General features: G+C 37.2%; 1 protein-coding gene across 2 annotated transcripts in view; it reads right to left on the bottom strand.

Moving 5' to 3' along the window:
- Positions 1 to 20,312, bottom strand: part of RNF128 (ring finger protein 128) — a 102,029-nt gene that overhangs the window by 6,884 nt on the left and 74,833 nt on the right. For both annotated transcript variants that reach the window (XM_082377337.1, XM_082377336.1), the window contains exons 3-6: positions 7,565 to 7,636; positions 4,246 to 4,328; positions 3,270 to 3,366; positions 2,305 to 2,473 (exon numbers count right to left, since the gene is read on the bottom strand). In XM_082377337.1, the coding sequence (XP_082233463.1) occupies positions 2,305 to 2,473; positions 3,270 to 3,366; positions 4,246 to 4,328; positions 7,565 to 7,636 (421 nt within the window). The remainder of the gene's footprint in view (positions 1 to 2,304; positions 2,474 to 3,269; positions 3,367 to 4,245; positions 4,329 to 7,564; positions 7,637 to 20,312) is intronic.

Below are 20,312 nucleotides of genomic sequence, written 5' to 3'. Positions count from 1 at the left end.
GTTTACAAAGTTATTTAAATCACAACTATCACCATAATAATCAATGGTTAATAGGCATAATGCCCAAACTATTAATATATAATCATAGATAAAATTAAATCTATTCTATGTGGTCACTCATTCAACACTTATTTGAGTATTTACTATGTGGCAGTCTGTGCTAGGTGCTTGGGTATACGACAGTGAATAATAAGACACTGTCCCTACCCAAAGGGACTTTTTAAGGTTTGAATACAATTCAGTGCAATAAATGCAATGATAGAAGTTCTACCGAAGTAGACAGTAGGACCACACAGGTGAGTCAAGGGAAGCTTCTCAAAGGGGAGCAAGTTTTAAAGGAGGAACAGGAGTTGGACTGGGCTTCCCCAATTTCTTGGGGGAGGAAGAGTAGAAGGAATGGGCAGAGAGAAGATAGTGGCTCAAACTATGACTGTTGAATTAAGGTTGGAAATTAGGGGATGGTTTAGAGGAAAAATGATATTGAATCAATAGGAAGGGGAGAGGGTAGGATCTAGGATCGACCTAAGTTTCTGGTTTGACTCACCCGGGTAGGTGTTACTACCATTCACGGAGATAAAGAATACAGGAGAAGGGGCTTCCCTGGTGGCGCAGTGGTTGAGAATCTGCCTGCTAATGCAGGGGACATGGGTTTGAGCCCTGGTCTGGGAAGATCCCACATGCCGCGGAGCAACTGGGCCCGTGAGCCACAACTACTGAGCCTGCGCGTCTGGAGCCTGTGCCCCGCAACGGGAGGGGCCGCGATAGTGAGAGGCCCGCGCACCGCGATGAAGAGTGGCCCCCCGCACCGCGATGGAGAGTGGCCCCCGCTTGCCGCAACTAGAGAAAGCCCTCGCACGAAACGAAGACCCAACACAGCCAAAATAAATAAATAAATAAATAAAGTAGCTATAAACCCATTGCTAAAAAAAAAAAAAAAACATTTAAAAGAAGGAACATGAATCATCATTTTATTTGCTTATTCTCTGCAAAAACTGTTCTGCCTTCTACCCTCCCCCCAAAACTCGCAAATTCTCTGCAAAATCTGTTCTGCCTTCTACCCTCCCCCACAAGAACAGAACACAAAAAAAGTAGGTTGGGATTTATTTCTTTTTTTTAAACTGGGCTGACAATAAACTGAATTATCCCATACACTCAGGTCTCCCGTGTGGCAGGCAAGAATTCTACCACTGAACCACCAATGCTGCTAAACTGAATTATCCCATACACTGTCCTTTATCTTCACTGAATTCTATTACCACACAGTTACAGGAACCAAAAATTCATCTGGGGCAAATAGACAATGATTATCTATTATAGGTAGAACAAAACACAGATTATTAAGATTCTTATGACTACTTTGTACTCTAGGAAATGTCCAAAGGTTAGATTACAACATGAGGTTTGCGTTTGCATGATGGTATTCCTCGTGACCTCTGTAGAAATGGTATCTATGGCACTTATAAGCCTACCAAGGACAAAGGTTCATGTCATAGGAAGCTGAAACTTTTACAAGTCATCTTGACATTTCATTTTCCTTCTACTTTTATGCCAGAATTAGGTTATCTCAAAATGAGGATAGAGGAAAAACTATCAACCAACAAAAACCATGAAAAAGGTGGAAGTTAAAGAAAGGGGAAGTAATTTGTATACGGGTTTTCTCTAAGGAAAAAAGTAACAGAATTCCCTAAAATCTCTCTACTGGTATGACATTAGTAAGTTGCTAATACTGATTCACATGAATTTTGAAATTAATACATTCAATTTTACTTTCCACAGTTTGTTCACTTCATGGCAAATAATCAACAGGTGGCAGCACATCATTCTTAAACACAGTTTCTGATCTGTGCAAAAAATGGGTTCTGGAGTTGTGTATAAATCAAGCTTTTGGAAATTAAATTCTGTTTTATCATTCCAGGAATTCTTTATCTTAATTTCTTTATCTTAATTTCTGATTGATATGCAATAAACAATGGCTTCTAAAGTTGAGAAGTTTCTCCTTAGCCTAAGTTAGTAAGCCAACTCTTAAATGCATTGGAGAGAAGCTTTCCAATAAAAAAATCTTTTTCTTCTGTGACTAATCCCCACTCTTAATGCATTTCATCTGTTTCAGGTACATTTGAATGTGTATATTAAGTTAAGGTAGGGGTGCATCCTGCATTGCATCATTGTTACTAGAAAAAACCTGGAATGTGTTAATGGATGAATAGAATAAATGCTAAAAAGCAGGAGTACTCTGCCTGGTGTCTAATCCCCAATGTGGGGATCATTTGTGGGGCACTCATTGCCCCTTAGCATGGTGCTTACTTGCTGACTGCACATGTTCCTCCAAAGGCGGTTCATCTGCGCCCTGAACTGAAGCATATCCAGACGATGCAGTTTCACTGCGATTATCCTCTTCATGAGGAGAGGCACTGTTGGATGCTTCGTTGGATGCCGGAACTTGTAAAGACACTGATCCATCTTCAACATCCACCTGCGGAAAGCATTTAAACACATTAAGAGGCTCTCAGAGTATATGTTTTTCCTTGACATATCATTACAAAGTTTCTTCATAGGTGACTTATTAGAGCAATGCTTCTTAACCTTTTAAACCTACAAACCATTTTTGATGATCACAAAAATTTCTTGCAGGTCCCAGCCAGAGCAGTTGGAGTAATTGGCTCCAATGGAGTGAAAGATGTTACAGGCAGATTGCCATCAACATCTGACATGTTTATCTGGGTGAACACTTCATAATATAATGCCTGATACCAGGAAGGCACTCAAAAAAAATTCCTATGCTGTCCCCTAGGGGTTTTGAGAATCACTGTCATCTGTATATCTCCTCAAGTCAGGAAGAGTTTGTTGAGTTTGACTTTCTGTTGTGTGTACTGTGAAATAGGTAGTTTTTTTTTTCATTTACGAAATATAACTTAATATTTATTATACTCTCTCAAACTTTACATGCTCAGTTAACAACAAGTTTGATTGCTATGCAATAGTAAGAGAGTAAAAAACAGCAAGGGGTATCAGAAGTCAGTTGGGGTCATCACTTCCAATTCTGACCAAATAATAAGTACATTTGAGGAGAGGGAAGAAGGAGGAAAATGGAGGTGGTCCAACATGGTACCTCTCTGTCACTATGATGTAAGTAGGTCCAATTTTTGGTATAAACTGTAAGTCTAGCACATTACGTAGCTAAAAAATAAGGATTTTTTTTCCTGAAGGCCCAGATATACAAATAACACACTGCTTAAGTTCCTTCGTATAAATAGTTTAGCAACGTTTACCTCAATTCCCAAAGCTTTGAGTATGTCACATTTGCACATGGGGCAAGTCCTGTGTTCTAATAGCCATGGGTCAACACATGTCTTATGGAAAATATGGCTGATGAAGGAAAAAAACACATATTTTGGTTATCAGTTGTGAACTAGCAACACTTTGCCTAATATACTAATGGGTTACCCTGTAAGTTTACTTAGTCTTTTAATGGATGCCTTTTTTTTCCCTTTTAAACACACTATTACAGAAACAATATTTGGAAATTTCATAATACGGTACTTTTAAATAGAGCCTCATTACTCTAGCTTCATAAAAACTATTTTCAATACCACTTACTTGAAAAATAGCTAAGATGTTACCTGACCTAAGGTTTTGTTCAGTAATTCGGATCTTAATTATTTTGTTATTCCCTAACTATAAAATAGTACAGTTAGTCATTCTCAATAATATAGTACAATAAAGTATTGAGTGTAACATAATTCCGATACTTTAGGCAATGTGATAAGTTCCAAGAACGCCACTATTTAATAGCTAAAAGGAAGAGTGTTAAGAACAACTTCCGGGAGAGGGATAATAAGAAGCTAAAGAATGAAGACTTCCAAATAGGTGCTCATAAGTTGATTTTATTTTTTTCTCAATAGGATTGGTAGAATTATTTTGAATTAAATAATCCAGTACCACACACACACACACACACACACACACACACACACACACACACACAGTGATGCTGGCTAGGTTCTTAAGTTTTTTACGGAACTAGTTTCCAAATTGTACCAGATTATGGAAATATTATATAATTAGCCTTGTACCATTTCCAATGACATTAAAAATAAAGCAATCACCTATATTTAAATGAAAAGAAGTTAAAAATAAACACTTTCTTTACATCAGATTGGAAACATTCAAAATAGTTTCCCCCACTACAATCATTTTTGTAAGTCAGCTATTCTCATTGACGACATAAAAGAAAATCAAACTTACTTGCAGGTTAAGATGCGCACTAAATCATTAGGTTTATATAGTTCAATACACACAGCGCAACTATCTCCATCAGGGCCAATTTCCTAAGAGCAAATAGTTATTGTTATTCAGATGGATAAGAAAAATACATTAAACTACAGAGCAAAATCAGAATATACATGTATTTAATAAATTACATAAATTCCTACAGAAGAAGGAGCATCACATCACTAAAACGACTGTTTCAATAAGCAGTTTAAAATTATCTAGACTTAATTGGAATCTAAAAAAAGAGTCAAACTTATAGAAAGAGTGAGTAGAAAAGTAGTTTCCACGGTCTGAGGAATGGGGGAACCAGGGAGAAGTTAATAAAAGGGTACAAACTTTCAACTATAAGATGAATAAGGTCTGAAGATCTAATGTAAAACATGGTGACTACAGTCAATAACACTGTGTATTATGTAATTGAAGTTGGAAAATAAAATAAAATATTTAGACTTTAAAAAGTAAAAGAAGGAAGTTCCTTGGTGGCCTAGTGGTTAGGATTCCGGGCTTTCACTGCTGTGGCCCGGATTCAATCCCTGGTCGGGGAACTGAGATCCTGCAAAGCCACTCGGTGCAGTCTAAATAAATAAATAAAGTAAAAGAATAAAGTCCTGCAAAGCCACTCGGTGCAGCCAAAACAAACAAACAAACAAACAAATAAGTAAAGTAAAAGAATAAAGTCAACCAAAGGGGAACAGTACAAAGAGAAACATGTAGTACTGATTTAAACCTCTTCCTGGTTTTAGAATTTACACAATGCCACAAGTTCTATGGCTATGTTTTTCCATTAAAAAAATTAAGGTATAAGTCACATGCAATAAAATTCACTCTAAATGTTGAGTATACAGTTTTGCAAGTTTGGAGAAACATGCAGTCACTTAATCACCACCATAGTCAAGATATAGGATAGTCCTGGTACCCCAACAAATTCCTCTATACCACTTCGTAATTAACCCCTCTGTAATTAACTCCTCCTTTTATCACTATCTTCTGCCACCCACTCATCTGTTTTTCAGTGCCTGTAGTTTGGGCTTTTCCAGAATATCTTATAAGTGGGATTGTGCCTTATATAGCCTTTGAGTCTGCCTTCTTTCACTTAACATAATGCATTTGTGATTCATCCATGTTGTTGTATGCATCAGTAGGATTCCCCCCTTTTTATTGCTAAATAGTATCCCATGATATGGATGTACCACAGTTTTTTTTATCCATTCAACACTTGAAGGACATTTGGGTTCTTTCCAGTTTCTGGTAATTATCAGTAAAGCTGCCATGAACAATTGTGAAAAAGTTTTTATGTGAATGGGTAAACATCTAGCAGTGAGATTGCTGGGTTCTTTCGAGAGTGTATATTTGACTTCATAAAGAACTGCCATTCACTCTGCTGTACAGCAGAAAGTAATACAACATTGTAAAGCAACTATACTCCAATAATTAATTAACTTATACATACACACACACACACACACACACACACACACACATAGAACTGCCAAACTGTTTTCCAAACTGGCTGTACATTGCATTCTCACCAGAAAATGCATGAGAGTTCCAGCTGTTCCACATCTGGTCAGCTCTTGGTTTTAGCCATTCTAATAAATGTGCTGTGGGTATCACATTGTGGTTTTAATGTGCATTTCCCTAATGGCTAATGATGTTTAGCATCATTTTATGTGCTTTTTTGCCAGCCATATATTTCTTTGGTAAAATGTCTGTTTTGCCCATTTTTCCACTAGGTTGTCTGTTCTCTTCTTGAGTTTTGAGAGTTCTTTATATATTCTGAATACAGTCCTTTATCAGATATGTGATTTGCAAATATTTTCTCCCAGTCTGTGGCTCGTCTTTTCAGTCTCTTAACAGTGTCTTTCAAAGAGCAAAAGCTCTTAATTTTAACAAATTTCTCTTTTTTCTTTAATGGACTTGTTTTTGGTATCATATCTAAGTAATCTTTGCCTAACCCAAGCTACAAAGATATTTTTCTCCAAAGTTTTCTTCTAAAATTTCATAGTTCTAGGTTTTATATTTAAGTCTGTGATCCATTTCAAGTTAATTTTTGCAGAGGGCATAAAGTATGGATTGAGGTTCATTTTTTTTTTGTCTATGGATATTCAGTCATTGCGTATGGAGAGCCAACAATTGGCTGCCCTTTCTTCTTTGAATTGCTTTTGCACCTTTGTCGAAAATCAATCGACCATTTATGTGTGGGTCTATTTCTGGACTGTCTCTTCTGTTTCAAAGATCTAAAGGTCCATCCTTTCCCTAATACCATGCTTTCTTGACTACTGTAGCTTTAAAATAATTCTGCAAATCAGGAAATGTGAGTCATCCAAATTTGTTTTTTATCAAAATTGTTTTGGTTATTCTAGTTCTTTTGCTTTTCCAAATAAACTTAGAGTCAACTTGTCAATTCCTACAAAGGATGCAACTAGGATTTTGATTGAAACTGCATTGAATCTATAGATCAGTTTGGGGAGGAAGTGACATCTTGACAACAGAGTCTTCTAACCCATGAACACGGTATATCCCTCCATTTCTTTAGGTCTTCTTTGATTTCTTTCTTTCATTATGTTTTGCCCTTTTCAGCATATAGATCTTGTACATATTTTGTAAGATTTATACCTAAGTATATAATGGTTTTGGTGCTGTTATAAATGGTATTTTTTTATTTCAGTAAGTTCTGTAGCTATATTTTTATTGTAGTACAAACTTCCATAGCTATTTTTTGATACGTGTTTTATACATCAATGGTAGTTTTCAACTGTGCTAAATCTGAAAATGGATGTTCAAGTAGAGTTGTACTGAAGCACTGTAGTAATTTCCTGTTGCTGTAACAAATTACAATACCTTAGTGGCTTAAAATGACACAAACTTATACTCTTACTGTTATTGCTCATGGCCCCTTTCTTGCATCACTGCAACCTCTTGCTTCCATTGTCACATCTCCTACTGCACTGTAGTCAAATCTCCCCTTTCCTCCCTCTTATAAAGACACTGTGATTATACTTAGGATCCACCCGGATAATCCAGGATAACCTCCCCATCTCAAGATCCTTAACTTAATCACATCTGCAGAGTACTTTTTGCCATATAAGGTAACATTTACAGGTTCTAGGGATTAGGACCTAGATGTCTTTGGGGGCCATTATTCAGCCTACCTCCAGCATCAAATAGATTAAAAAATCAATAAGATTTATAAATTCCAATGAAAATCATACTTTGGAAGAACATTTAGCTTTTAACAATGGCTTGGTAGCACTGCTTTAAAACAAATAGCATTTACAAGTCATAAATGCACCTTGTCTCCTTGTTTCAGTGTGCGGAGTTGAAGCCTTCCAATAGCTTTTTTAGCATCTGCCTTTAATTGTCTCTGTAATAAAAAAAAAATAGCCAGTATTAGAAAAAATATTTCTAAAAGAAATACGATAAAAAAGGTAGAGAGGATTAATAAATATTTATCAGGTAAAAGTCAATGTCTAAGTAAATTTTAAAAGATAAAATTTAATTAGCCATAATAAATGCCCATTTATCTGATATCAAGCAGGATTTTTTTAAATTACTGAAACCTTATGTTTCCTTACCTTCTTAAACAGCAGCTTTGGGTCACAATGGTAAAGCTATGCGTCCCTATTCCAAATGGATTCGGATGCTATGAATTTTCAAAGCAATTTTCCTATTTTCAAAAGCCCAGAGGTCCTTAAATTACATCTTTTCCGATTTCTTTTTTGAATCATGTCTTGTTTGGTAGAAAGTGCATTGGATGCAAATGGACCTAGCTTCAAAATCTGACTTTGTCACTTACTAAATGAATAATCCTGGACAAGTCATTAAATCTTTGAGCTTGTTTACTCATCTATAAAATGAGGATAATACCAATCCTTACAGTGTTATTTGGTATTAGGGGAAAAAATTGCTGTTTATAACCACTACTGCCTTGTAAGGAGGGTGGATTCTGAGAGTGGTAAGCCTTTTTTTGTTTCACTGAACATATACCTAGATGAGTCTGGATATGCAAAGGCAAGTCCGTGGCTCATTTAGGGAATAAAGACTAAAATATTACATATATATCTATATCTATCTATCCATACACACACACATGTGTGTGTATGTATATATATGTGTGTGTATATATATATATATATATTTGAATCAGAAGTGAGGTTAAGGTATAGGGGGAAATTTAAAAGGTGAAGGAAAAGTGAGAAAGAGAGGAATCAATGAGAGACTATCCCTCTGTGTGGGATGAACTGCCCAGAGGAAAGAACTCCCAGGTGGTATGAGATATTTGGTGTTAATTTGAAATTATTTGTGATGCCACAAATAAACCTTCCTTCTATTTCAGTAAAATCTACCACATACACGAATGCCTCAAGTGAAGATAATATATATGTAAATTGAAGAAGAGGCTAGGTTTCACACCTGGGTGAATGCTGTATGGAATAGAGAGATAGCATGTGCAGCATGGCAAGATGATAAGCAATCTTCCTATTTTGTACTGTAAAATGGACAAACTTATAGAAATTCAGCAGAAAGTAGATGCTCAGAACCAGAGGTCTTGTGAGGATGTCAACAACTTCCTCATCCCCCTGTATGTACCTCCATCCCCAGCAGGGAGACCCCTAGGTGACATTGAGGTTACATGAAAATTAGATATAACGTAAGTAAAGTATCCAGCATAATGTCTGGCTGATAGCAGACACTCAATAAAATGTTTATTAAACAAAAATATAAAGTACTATTTATTCATCAATTAGTATTACAGATTTATACATATCTGTAGCAAATATATTTTGGAAGGGAATAATCCATGGGTGTAGGTATGTGAGGAAATTCCTTAATGCCCAAACCTGCCTCCTATAAGATATCATTTTGTGAAACGTATTTGGCTTGATGCCAAGGACATTACTGCCAAAATATTTCTTTGCTGGCATAGTAGCAGCAGAAACTTCTCAGATTGTTACCTGACTGGCAAATATAGCTCATAGAAACAGTTAATAGGAAGGCCTAGCTCTCAGAAGGAAAGAGACACTAATCGAAGCCCTTTCACTCTCTCTCTGAGACTTAATCATGGATTTCACTCACAAGGGGAATTTTATGATGGTACTTAATTTTTTTAAATAAATGTATTTATTTAATTTTTCTTATTTTTTTATTTTTTGGCTGTGTTGGGTCTTCGTTGCTGCACGTGGGCTTTCTCTAGTTGTGAAGAGTGGGGTCTACTCTTCGTTGCGGTGCGCGGGCTTCTCGTTGCAGTGGCTTCTCTTGTTGCGGAGCATGGACTCTAGGCACGTGGGCTTCAGTAGTTGCGGCACGTGGGCTCAGTAGTTGTGGCTCGCAGGCTCTAGAGTGCAGGCTCAGTAGTTGTGGTGCAAGGGCTTAGTTGCCCTGCGGCATGTGGGATCTTCCCAGACCAGGGCTTGAACCCCTGTCCCCTGCATTGGCAGGCGGATTCTTAACCACTGCACCACCAGGGAAGCCCTGGTACTTCATTTTGAGCTTAAATATTTTCCCTTCTGTCAGTTGCATCACAAGTAAATAATAGAGTGATAGTGAAAGGAGGTACACTTAGGATCTTTAGAGCTGGAAAACTCTTAGAGTTCACCTAGCCTGAGATCTAATCTGACAGATAAGAAAACTGATGCCCAAAGAGAAAGAATGCTGTGCTCAAAATCTCAGAGTTGGTTAGTGTCAGTCCCACTGAAGCCCAGAGTTTGGGAACACTTAACTCTGACATCAAGGTAGCCATCTTTTGTTTACTGTGGCTTGGAGCAGGAAGCTAGTACTACTTCCTTACATTTATATAGTTATTTTATAATTATTTTTGATATCTATTACCTCATTTAATCCTCACAACAATCCCCTAAAGGAGAGGATATCTCCACTTTAACGTTGAGCAAGTGGAGGCTTGGAAGAGTAAAATAACTTGTCCAAAAGGGCATGCAGCCTCTGAATGACAGAGTTGGTACTGGAAGTCTGCTCTTCGTATTCCAAGATTCCATTACGATACAACCATCCAAAACCTTCTGAAGTTTTTCCAACTCCTGGATTCTATGGTCTGTCAAATTGTGGCCAGTCCTTACAGGGAACAACCAGTAGGCCCACAGGATTCTGGCCCTGGCCTAGACTTCCAAACATCACTATTTTCTTTTCCTATAAAGCATGAGCTATTTCAACACGAAGATGAAAAAAATGCAAATGATACAAAAATAGAGCCAACAAGAGAAAACTGGGCAAGGAAAAAATGTAGTTGATAAGAAGTCTTTGACAATCATTTTGCAACCTGTCTTTAGAGCACTTCTGATTTAGGTTTAAGTAACAAGCTCTATGACACAACTGGGGAAATGCACTCACAAGGAAGTAATACATCTCTAGTGTATTTACCTGATTAAATCTATATAGTCTGATTTCTCATTCCAAAATATTCAACAAAATCTAAATGCATGAGTCTCCAGTGCTAGTGTTCATCAATTCATCAGGGATGAATGCTAACTATACAACTTTGATTATATCCAAGACTAACGCAAATTAATTTGAGAGATGGGATCGAAGGCAAACTTTAAATGTAATGTCCAAGTCTGTGTGAATGAGAAAAGTGGAACTTACATTAAGACCAGAAGATCCTAAGCAAGGGACTTGATTATGAAGGATCTCTAAAACATTTGCAGCACAGAATAAACCGATGTTTAATGAAGCAGCCCTAGAATTTAAAAAAATCCTTTAAAGGACAATTTGAATATTTCCAATAACTCCTACCAAGCTTTTATAAAGAAAAGACATTTCTTTCAATATGGAGGAGCAACGTGGTTTTGTTAAGAAGCATAAACTGTATTTTTAGAACCTGAATAAAGGTCACTTTTAAAACTGCCATCAGTACTCAAACTATTTCACTGTCACGTGATAGCAGGAGTTCCCAAGATGCATCCATTCCTCTAAAAACTGACATACAAGAACAAAATTAAGACCAAGTAGTTTATATTAAATATATGTTTGGGTAATTTTGTTTAAGTCAAACTTCTGGCTTTAACATTTAAAGAGAATATGCCCCAATGCAAACTGTAATTTATATTTGATTCCTTAAAATCAGAACTTCAAGAGTATATCTACTTTGTTACACAAATTACTTTGGGCACCTTTTCAGTACTTCTCCACCATATCAGAATTCCCCCCTACCCTATAAATTGCAATAGCACATTGTTTCTACCTCTTATATTCTGTAGTTGAATTATTCATCTGTCTTTTTCTCCTAGTAGATTGTGAGTAGGTGGAAGACTGGGCCTTAATCATTAAAAAAATTTCCCATAATGCCTAGTAGTTGCTCAAAGAATAGCTTCTGAGTTTAGAAAAACACATTTTCATGATTTTCTCATCTAAGTTTTACTCATTAAAAGCTTCTATTCTATCAAATCTGGGAAAAGAAAGGTTTAGAGAACATGTATTGGGCCCCTGCCATGCGTCAGGTTTAACCCTAAGCTTTTTACATGTGTCATCTTGTTTAAACATTAACAAGTTTATGGAATAGGTATTTTAATATCCAAATTTTATAGACAAGAAAAGGTTTTGAAGCTTGACTAAAGTCCAGGCAGCTGGTTAGTTGCAGAGCTGTTATTCAATTCAAGCCCAGGTTCTATGTGGCTTTAAAGCCCATGATCTCTCCACTATAGCACACTGCCTCCACTGTGTAACAGCAAAGAAGCCCTTAAAGGGCTTCACATTCCTTGTGAAGAAGATAAATGAAAGAAATAAGAAAAAAACCCCTCAAAGTCAGCTATTACCCAATCTTCAAATCCTTCCTCAACTGGCTACTTACTGTGATTTGGGGAGCTCTTTTATTTATTTTTTTTTAAATAAATTTATTTTATTTTTATTTATTTTTGGCTGCGTTGGGTCTTCGTTGCTGTGCGTGGGCTTTCTCTAGTTGCGGCGAGTGGGAGCTACTCTTTGTTGTAGCACGCGGGCTCAGTAGTTGTGGCTTGCGGGCAATAGAGCACAAGCTCAGTAGTTGTGGCGCACGGGCTTAGTTGCTCCACGGCACGTGGGATCTTCCCGGACCAGGGCTCGAACCCATGTCTCCTGCATTGGCAGGCGGATTCTTAACCACTGCACCACCAGGGAAGCCCTGGGGAGCTCTTTTAAACAGGTATTTTATATCAATAGACTCTACCCACCTCTTCCCCAATCCTAAGAGATACCTGGTCTAAGAATATTTGGCAGAGTAGAAGACTGATTCAAAGCATCTTGGTTTTTCACCAATTTTCTTAAAAGAAGCTTAATGCCATTAGTCTATTCAAAAGCTGGGATGGTTCTAGTCACTGAAGAATTTCAGCTGTATAGTTATTTTGGTTCTGAGTGACACTTTAAGTGGACTGAAAATGAAGAGTCAGGTCAATTCTTATCCTATATTACAATGTTCAATTTTTAAATTACCGTGAACTCAAAGATATCTTACCTAGTTCATCTGTGAATTTATATCAAACTAAGTACAATAAATGTTTTAGTCTGGTTATTTGTCACCTGGGTTTTGGTCCCATAGCATTCAGCTTTTAGTTTAACTGAAACCCACATGAATAACACTAGGCACGTAGTCAAACCTAATCACTTGATGGTGGGGGGAGGGGGCAGAGTGGGGTATGTAAAAGCAAGAAAAAAGGGTAGATATAAGCAAACTATATTTTCCTGCTCTTAAGTCACTACTTTTTTTTTTAATTTATCTTTGGCCCCATTGGGTCTTCGTTGCTGTGCACAGGCTTTCTCTAGTTGCATTGAGTGGGGGCTACTCTTTGTTGCAGTGTGCGGGCTTCTTATTGTGGTGGCTCCTCTTGTTGCGGAGCACGGGCTCTAGGCACGCGGGCTTCAGTAGTTATGGCACGCAGGCTCAGTAGTTATGGCGCACGGGCTTAGTTGCTCTGCGACATGTGGGATCTTCCCGGCCCAGGGCTTGAACCCAGGTCCCCTGCATTGGCAGGCGGATTCTTAACCACTGCACCACCAGGAAAGTCCCTCACCACTTTTTTAAAATAAAAATTTTCACAAAAATTTGGCTCGGAATTTATAAAACAGAATACTTAAAATCAAGGATTATAGTAAGAGGATTCTTTTCTTCAGATACATTCCTGTGAACAAAATCAAAGTTTGAGTGATGTGGCTGTTTAGATATATGAGAACTGAGAGAAATCTACTTTTTTCCCCAGCAAAAACCTAGGCATGGAATCACTGTGTTGTACACCTGAAACTAATATAATACTGTATGTCAATTATACTTCAATTAAAAAAGATAAAGCCCAAAAAAACCTCTGTATAATATTTGAATGAGAGTATTCCTAAAGGAAAGAGGAGGTGCAGACTATAGGACAGCTTCCCATAAGTCTATGGAACTACAGAAATAGGAGTACAGACCACTTACATGAAGGTGATCCCTGTGAACAGTGTGAGGAAATGCACTGTAAGGAAGAGCAGTGAGAAAAGGGGGAATTTACCCTAGGAGATAGGTTATGAGTCAGATTATAGCATTTTTCAAAGAAAGACAATCAAAGCCTTTATCAGAGTAAGTGAAAATTTTAAAAAATCCCGACAGACCCATTGTAAGAGCTTCCTTTTGTCCAGTGAGAAAGTCAGAGAAAGACTATAAAACCAGGTCCTACTCAGATGAGAATCTGTTTAATCTGCTCTTCTTACACAAGAGCCAAAGCAGTGGTTTTGTAAAGGGCTCTAAATCTCAAATTCAGGCAGGAACAGATACATACAAATGCACCCACTACAAATATGTATATATTGATAGTGGTGCAGTATGCAGACACCTGGTAAGTCTTCCAGTTAATTTCATATACTAGGACAGTAGAGAAAATTTAATGTAACCAGAAATGTTTCAGATATTTTTAGTCATGCTTTAAGTTCAAGGACAAATTTTAAGATATTAATGTAGCTAAGTTCTTCCTCATCTGAGACCACACAGGAGTGCTATCTCTTTGGCAGCAAACTATAAGGACATGTGTGACATATCTCTGCCCAGGAAGCCAATTTGAGTCTCAGGATCTGAGGCTCAGATGGGGGACTGGTCACTAGATAATTCTGCTAGCAGTTGGCCATGCTGCTCCAAGCTCAGGAACCCAACAATGAAACCAGGTGCATATTATTTATCCTGATTGTTGCTCCAGATGTGTATAACAAAATCATCAATCACTAACATAAAGAACACTGACTCATTTATTTTTTAACTGAAAGTCTGTACCTTTTAATCTCCCTCACCTATTTCTCTCCTCCCCCCACTACCCCCCACCTCTGGTAAACACCTGTTTGTTCTCTGTATCTATGACTCTGTTTCTATTTGGTTATGTTTGTTCATTTGTTTTGTTCTTTAGATTCCACATGTAAGTGAAATCATACAGTGCTTGTCTTTCTCTGCCTGACTTATTTCACTTAGCATAATATCTTCTAGATCCATTCATGTTGTCGCAAATGGTTAAGATTTCATTCTTTTTTATGGCTGAGTAATATTCCATTGTATACAGGGAGATAAAGAGGCACAAATTTCAGTTACAAAATAAATGAGTCACCGGTATGAAGTGCACAGTGTGTGGAATACGGTCAACAATTATGTAATATCTTTTTATGGTAACAAATGACAACTAGACAATCATGGCGATCATTTTCAAATGCATAGAAATATTGAATCACTGTGTTACATACCAGGAACTAACATAGCATTGTAGGTCAATTATATTTCAAAAACAAACAAACTTGGGACTTCCCTGGGGGTCCAATGGTTAAGACTCCGTGCTTCCACTGCAGGGGGCACGGGTTCGATCCTTGGTCGGGGAACTAAAATCCCACATGACGTGAGGTGCAGGCAAAAAACAAACAAACAAACAAACTTACAGAAAAAGAGATCAGATTTGTGACTACCAGAGGCGGATGGTGGGGGAAGGGGGAATTAGATGAAGGTAGTCAAAAGCTACAAACTTGCAATTATAAGATAAGTAAGTACTAGGGATATAATGTACAACAAGTATAATTAACACTGCTATATATTATAAATGAAAGTTATTAAGAGAGTAAATCCTAGGAGTTCTCATCACAAGGGAAAAAATATTTTTTTCTATTTCTTTAATGTGTATCTACACGAGACAATGGATGTTCCCTAAACCTACTGTGTTAATCATTTCAGGATGTATGTAAGTCAAATCATTGTGTTGTACACCTTAAACTTACACAGTGCTATACGTCAATTATAGCTCAATAAAACTGGAAGAAAACAGAAAAGCAAACAAAACAAACAAAATAAAACCATCTTGACGGCCATATTCCCAGGGTTGGCCAAGGGCCAAGCATGGTTTCCTGGGAGACTTTCAAGGAGTAAGCAGCTAGATCTACTGTGTTGTCTCTTTCCTTACAATCTACTCTCTCTCTCTCAATCATGGTCTTTTTAACAACAAAACAGTTGTTTTGGGCTTTTACAATTAGTAAAGCGTTTAGGTATAAGGTAAGCAAGAACAACATAACCATATCTAATACTTGCAGAAGGCAATGAAGGATGAAAATAGGTTCAAAGAAATAATTCTTCCAATCTATAAGACCATTTAAAACATCTTTATATTGATGTACCAATTTAATTATCTGTTTACTCCCTTGATCTATGGCCACTTGAACTTTGGGATAAACTTGTACAGAGCTATTTAAAGTAATGAACTATATCTAATTCTTCCTCAGGCCAGTCACTCTCCATTGGTATCACATCCTGGGGAGGTTTTAGTTCAGCTTCCCAATACATTTGATTATCATAAGATGTATTTATATAAGGCAGTTGAACCTTACCAACAATACCAGTATTACACCATATCACAGTATGGTTATGATACAGTTTCATCTGGTTACAAAAGAAGTCAGGAAGTATCACAGAAGTGTTTATTAAATCTTCCTAGAAGAAATTGTTCTTTGCCCACATACCAGATATTATGATGGACAAGTGTTACCACCAGTGGTGAGGATTCTGTCATTTCTAGGTTCCATGTTAGCTGAGGACAAAGTCAATCATTTGTCTCAACTCACACTATTATACAGTTTTCCCACTGACTGTTGTGCAGCAAGGCTGTCTCCCTCCCATGGGGAATACACGGGTATCATTCAGTATTATTCCTATTCCTATAACTCATCTTATTTTGGTCCATCCTTTGGGAGAGGTCAGTCAGAGATCAGCAATGTAAGTTACAATTTCACCCAGGAAATTTCCATAAGTTTGGGGCTCTGCATGTGTCTCAAAGATGCTCTTCCTGAACTTCCATAAGTAAAAATGGAAGGCCATTACCCCATGACTACCTGGGTCCCCATGTGGAGTAAAATAGTTAACAGACCCTGCTGTGTCAGAGTATATGCTCTTTCCAAGTGTTGAGTGCTAACATTCTCTAGCATTATGTATTGGGTCTGTGTGACCATATTACTAAGTCTTTATCATCTTTCCAAGTGGATTCCCATTCTTTTCTCTGCTCTTGGAAGATGATTCCTACCAATCTATTTCAGAGAGTAAATTCTTTTCTTCTGAAAGACAGTTTTCATTAAAAGTAAATTCAGCTTGTTCCATTATACGAAGGCCAGCTTCTATTTCACCTAGACCCCCGTTTTGTTTCACTGGCCAATGTTTAATCCAACACATACCTTGTTTCCACTGAGTATTGACTGCTTGAGTAAGGTTAAGGTACATGTACTATATCCCAAAAAAGCTGGGTGTCCCATGCAAGAGTCAAGTGTATAATGGTGACTCCCAAACTCAGTTTAGTTTGAGCATGCCAGAAGGTTTTCCATAATCTTCCTTGTCTTAGGTTAGGGTTGTTCCCAGTGAAGACATGAATCCACCATATAATGCCTAATATGTTATTTTCATTCACAACCCATTGATATTTTTCATCTTGTTTAAAAGCTTTCCATCCACAAAAACAGGGATGATGTGTGTTCTTGCACATCATACTATGGCATATCAAGCATACGACCACTATATGCTGTCCATTATAATTGGGCATTTTGGTCATCAAAATTTATGGTTATACATTTATCAGTTTGCCTGACATTATTTACTATGTGTCGTAATGGTTCAGAGGGAAGACATTCCTGATTATTCTAATGAATTTTAACAAAGGTAAATTTTCATTACTCAGTTTCAGTACTATTTTTACCAGTAAAATGGGGATAATGCAGTTAAATATTTAGTGATAGTTATAACCATCATAGGCATCAAGCTTTATGTTTTAAAAATAAGAAGTCAGGAAAATTAAATAACATGTAAATGACATTTCAGCACTCTCAAGTATATATAAGCAAAAGGGATTATCAGTCATATATTTAATCCTTTAGTCACCAAAGGATAAACAAATATAGCCCATTAAGTAGTGAAAAATGCCCTCTCAAAAGCCTTATCTAAAAGGTGAGGGTTTTTTTTTAATTTTTTAATTTAATTTTATTTTTTTATACAGCAGGTTCTTATTAGTCATCAATTTTATACACATCAGTGTATACATGTCAATCCCAATCGCCCAGTTCATCACACCACCCCCCCATCCCCCCGCTGCTTTCCCCCCTTGGTGTCCATACGTTTGTTCTCTACATCTGTGTCTCAATTTCTGCCCTGCAAACCGGTTCATCTGTACCATTTTCCTAGGATCCACATATACGCGTTAATATACGATAATTGTTTTTCTCTTTCTGACTTACTTCACTCTGTATGACAGTCTCTAGATCCATCCACGTCTCTACAAATGACCCAATTTCATTTCCTTTTATGGCTGAGTAATATTCCATTGTATATATGTGCCACATCTTCTTTATCCATTCATCTGTTGATGGACATTTAGGTTGCTTCCATGACCTGGATATCGTAAGGAGTGCTGCAATGAACATTGGGGTGCATGTGTCTGTTTGAATTATGGTTTTCTCAGAGTATATGCCCAGTAGTGGGATTGCTGGGTCATATGGTAATTCTATTTTTAGTTTTTTAAGGCACCTCCATACTGTTCTCCATAGTGGCTGTATCAATTTACATTCCCACCAACAGTGCAAGAGGGTTCCCTTTCCTCCACACCCTTTCCAGCATTTCTTGTTTGTAGATTCTCTGAAGATGCCCATCCTAACTGGTGTGAGGTGATACCTCATTGTAGTTTTGATTTGCATTTCTCTAATAATTAGTGATGTTGACCAGCTTTTCATGTGCTTCTTGGCCATCTGTATGTCTTCTTTGGAGAAGTGTCTATTTAGGTCTTCTTCCCATTTTTGGTTGGGTTGTTTGTTTTTTTAATATTGAGCTGCATGAGCTGTTTATATATTTTGGATATTAATCCTTTGTCCATTGATTCGTTTGCAAATATTTTCTCCCATTCTGAGGGTTGTCTTTTCGTCTTGTTTATGGCTTCCTTTGCTGTGCAAAAGCTTTGAAGTTTCATTAGGTCCCATTTGTTTATTTTTGTTTTTATTTCCATTACTCTAGGAGGTGGATCAAAAAAGATCTTGCTGTGATTTATGTCAAACAGTGTTCTTCCTATGTTTTCCTCTAAGAGTTTTATAGTGTCCGGTCTTACATTTAGGTCTCGAATCCATTTTGAGTTTATTTTTGTGTATGGTGTTAGGGAGTGTTCTAATTTCATTCTCTTACATGTAGCTGTCCAGTTTTCCCAGCACCACTTATTGAAGAGGCTGTCTTTTCTCAATTGTATATCCTTGCCTCCTTTGTCATAGATTAGTTGACCATAGGTGGGTGGGTTTACCTCTGGGCTTTCTATCTTGTTCCATTGATCTATGTTTCTGTTTTTGTGCCAGTACCATATTGTCTTGATTACTGTAGCTTTGTATTATAGTCTGAAGTCAGGGAGTCTGATTCCTCCAGCTCCGTTTTTTTCCCTCAAGACTGCTTTGGCTATTTGGGGTCTTTTGTGTCTCCATACAAATTTTAAGATTTTTTGTTCTACTTCTGTAAAAAATGCCATTGATAATTTGATAGGGATTGCATTGAATCTGTAGGTTGCTCTGGGTAATAAAGTCATTTTCACAATCTTGATTCTTCCAATCCAAGAACATGGTATATCTCTCCATCTGTTGGTATCATCTTTAATTTCTTTCATCAGTGTCTTATTGTTTTCTGCATACAGGTCTTTTGTCCCCCTAGGTAGGTTTATTCCTAGGTAGTTTTTTCTTTTTATTGCAATGGTAAATAGGAGTGTTTCCTTAATTTCTCTTTCAGATTTTTCATCATTAGTGTATAGGAATGCAAGAGATTTCTGTGCGTTAATTTTGTATCCTGCAACTTTACCAAATTCATTGATTAGACCTAGTAGTTTTCTGGTGGCATCTTTAGGATTCTCTATGTATAGTATCACGTCATCTGCAAACAGTGACAGTTTTACTTCTTCTTTTCCAATTTGTATTCCTTTTATTTCCTTTTCTTCTCTGATTGCCGTGGCTAGGACTTCCAAAACTATGTTGAGTAATAGTGGTGAGAGTGGACATCCTTGTCTCGTTCCTGATCTTAAAGGAAATGCTTTCAGTTTTTCACCATTGAAAATGATGTTTGCTGTGGATTTGTCATATATGGCCTTTATTATGTTCAGGTAGGTTCCCTCTATGCCCACTTTCTGGAGAGTTTTTATCATAAATGGGTGTTGAATTTTGTCAGAAGCTTTTTCTGCATCTATTGAGATGATCATATGGTTTTTATTCTTCAATTTGGTAATATGGTGTATCACATTGATTGATTTGCATATATTGAAGAATCCTTGCATCCCTGGGATAAATCCCACTTGATCATGGTGTATGACCCTTTCAATGTGTTGTTGGATTCTGTTTGCTAGTATTTTGTTGAGGATTTTTGCATCTACATTCATCAGTGATATTGGTTTGTAATTTTCTTTTTTTGTAGTATCTTTGTCTGGTTTTGGTATCAGGGTGATGGTGGCCTCCTAGAATGAGTTTGGGAGTGTTCCTTCCTCTGCAGTATTTTGGAAGAGTTTGAGAAGGATGGGTGTTAGCTCTTCTCTAAATGTTTGATAGAATTCCCCTGTGAAGCCATCTGGTCC

Source organism: Balaenoptera borealis (assembly GCF_965194805.1).
Source record: "Balaenoptera borealis genome assembly, chromosome: X".
NCBI classification, from domain to species: Eukaryota; Metazoa; Chordata; class Mammalia; order Artiodactyla; family Balaenopteridae; genus Balaenoptera; species Balaenoptera borealis.
The sequence above is the reverse complement of the archived record's forward strand: the minus strand, read 5'-3'. Positions and strand labels throughout refer to the sequence as shown.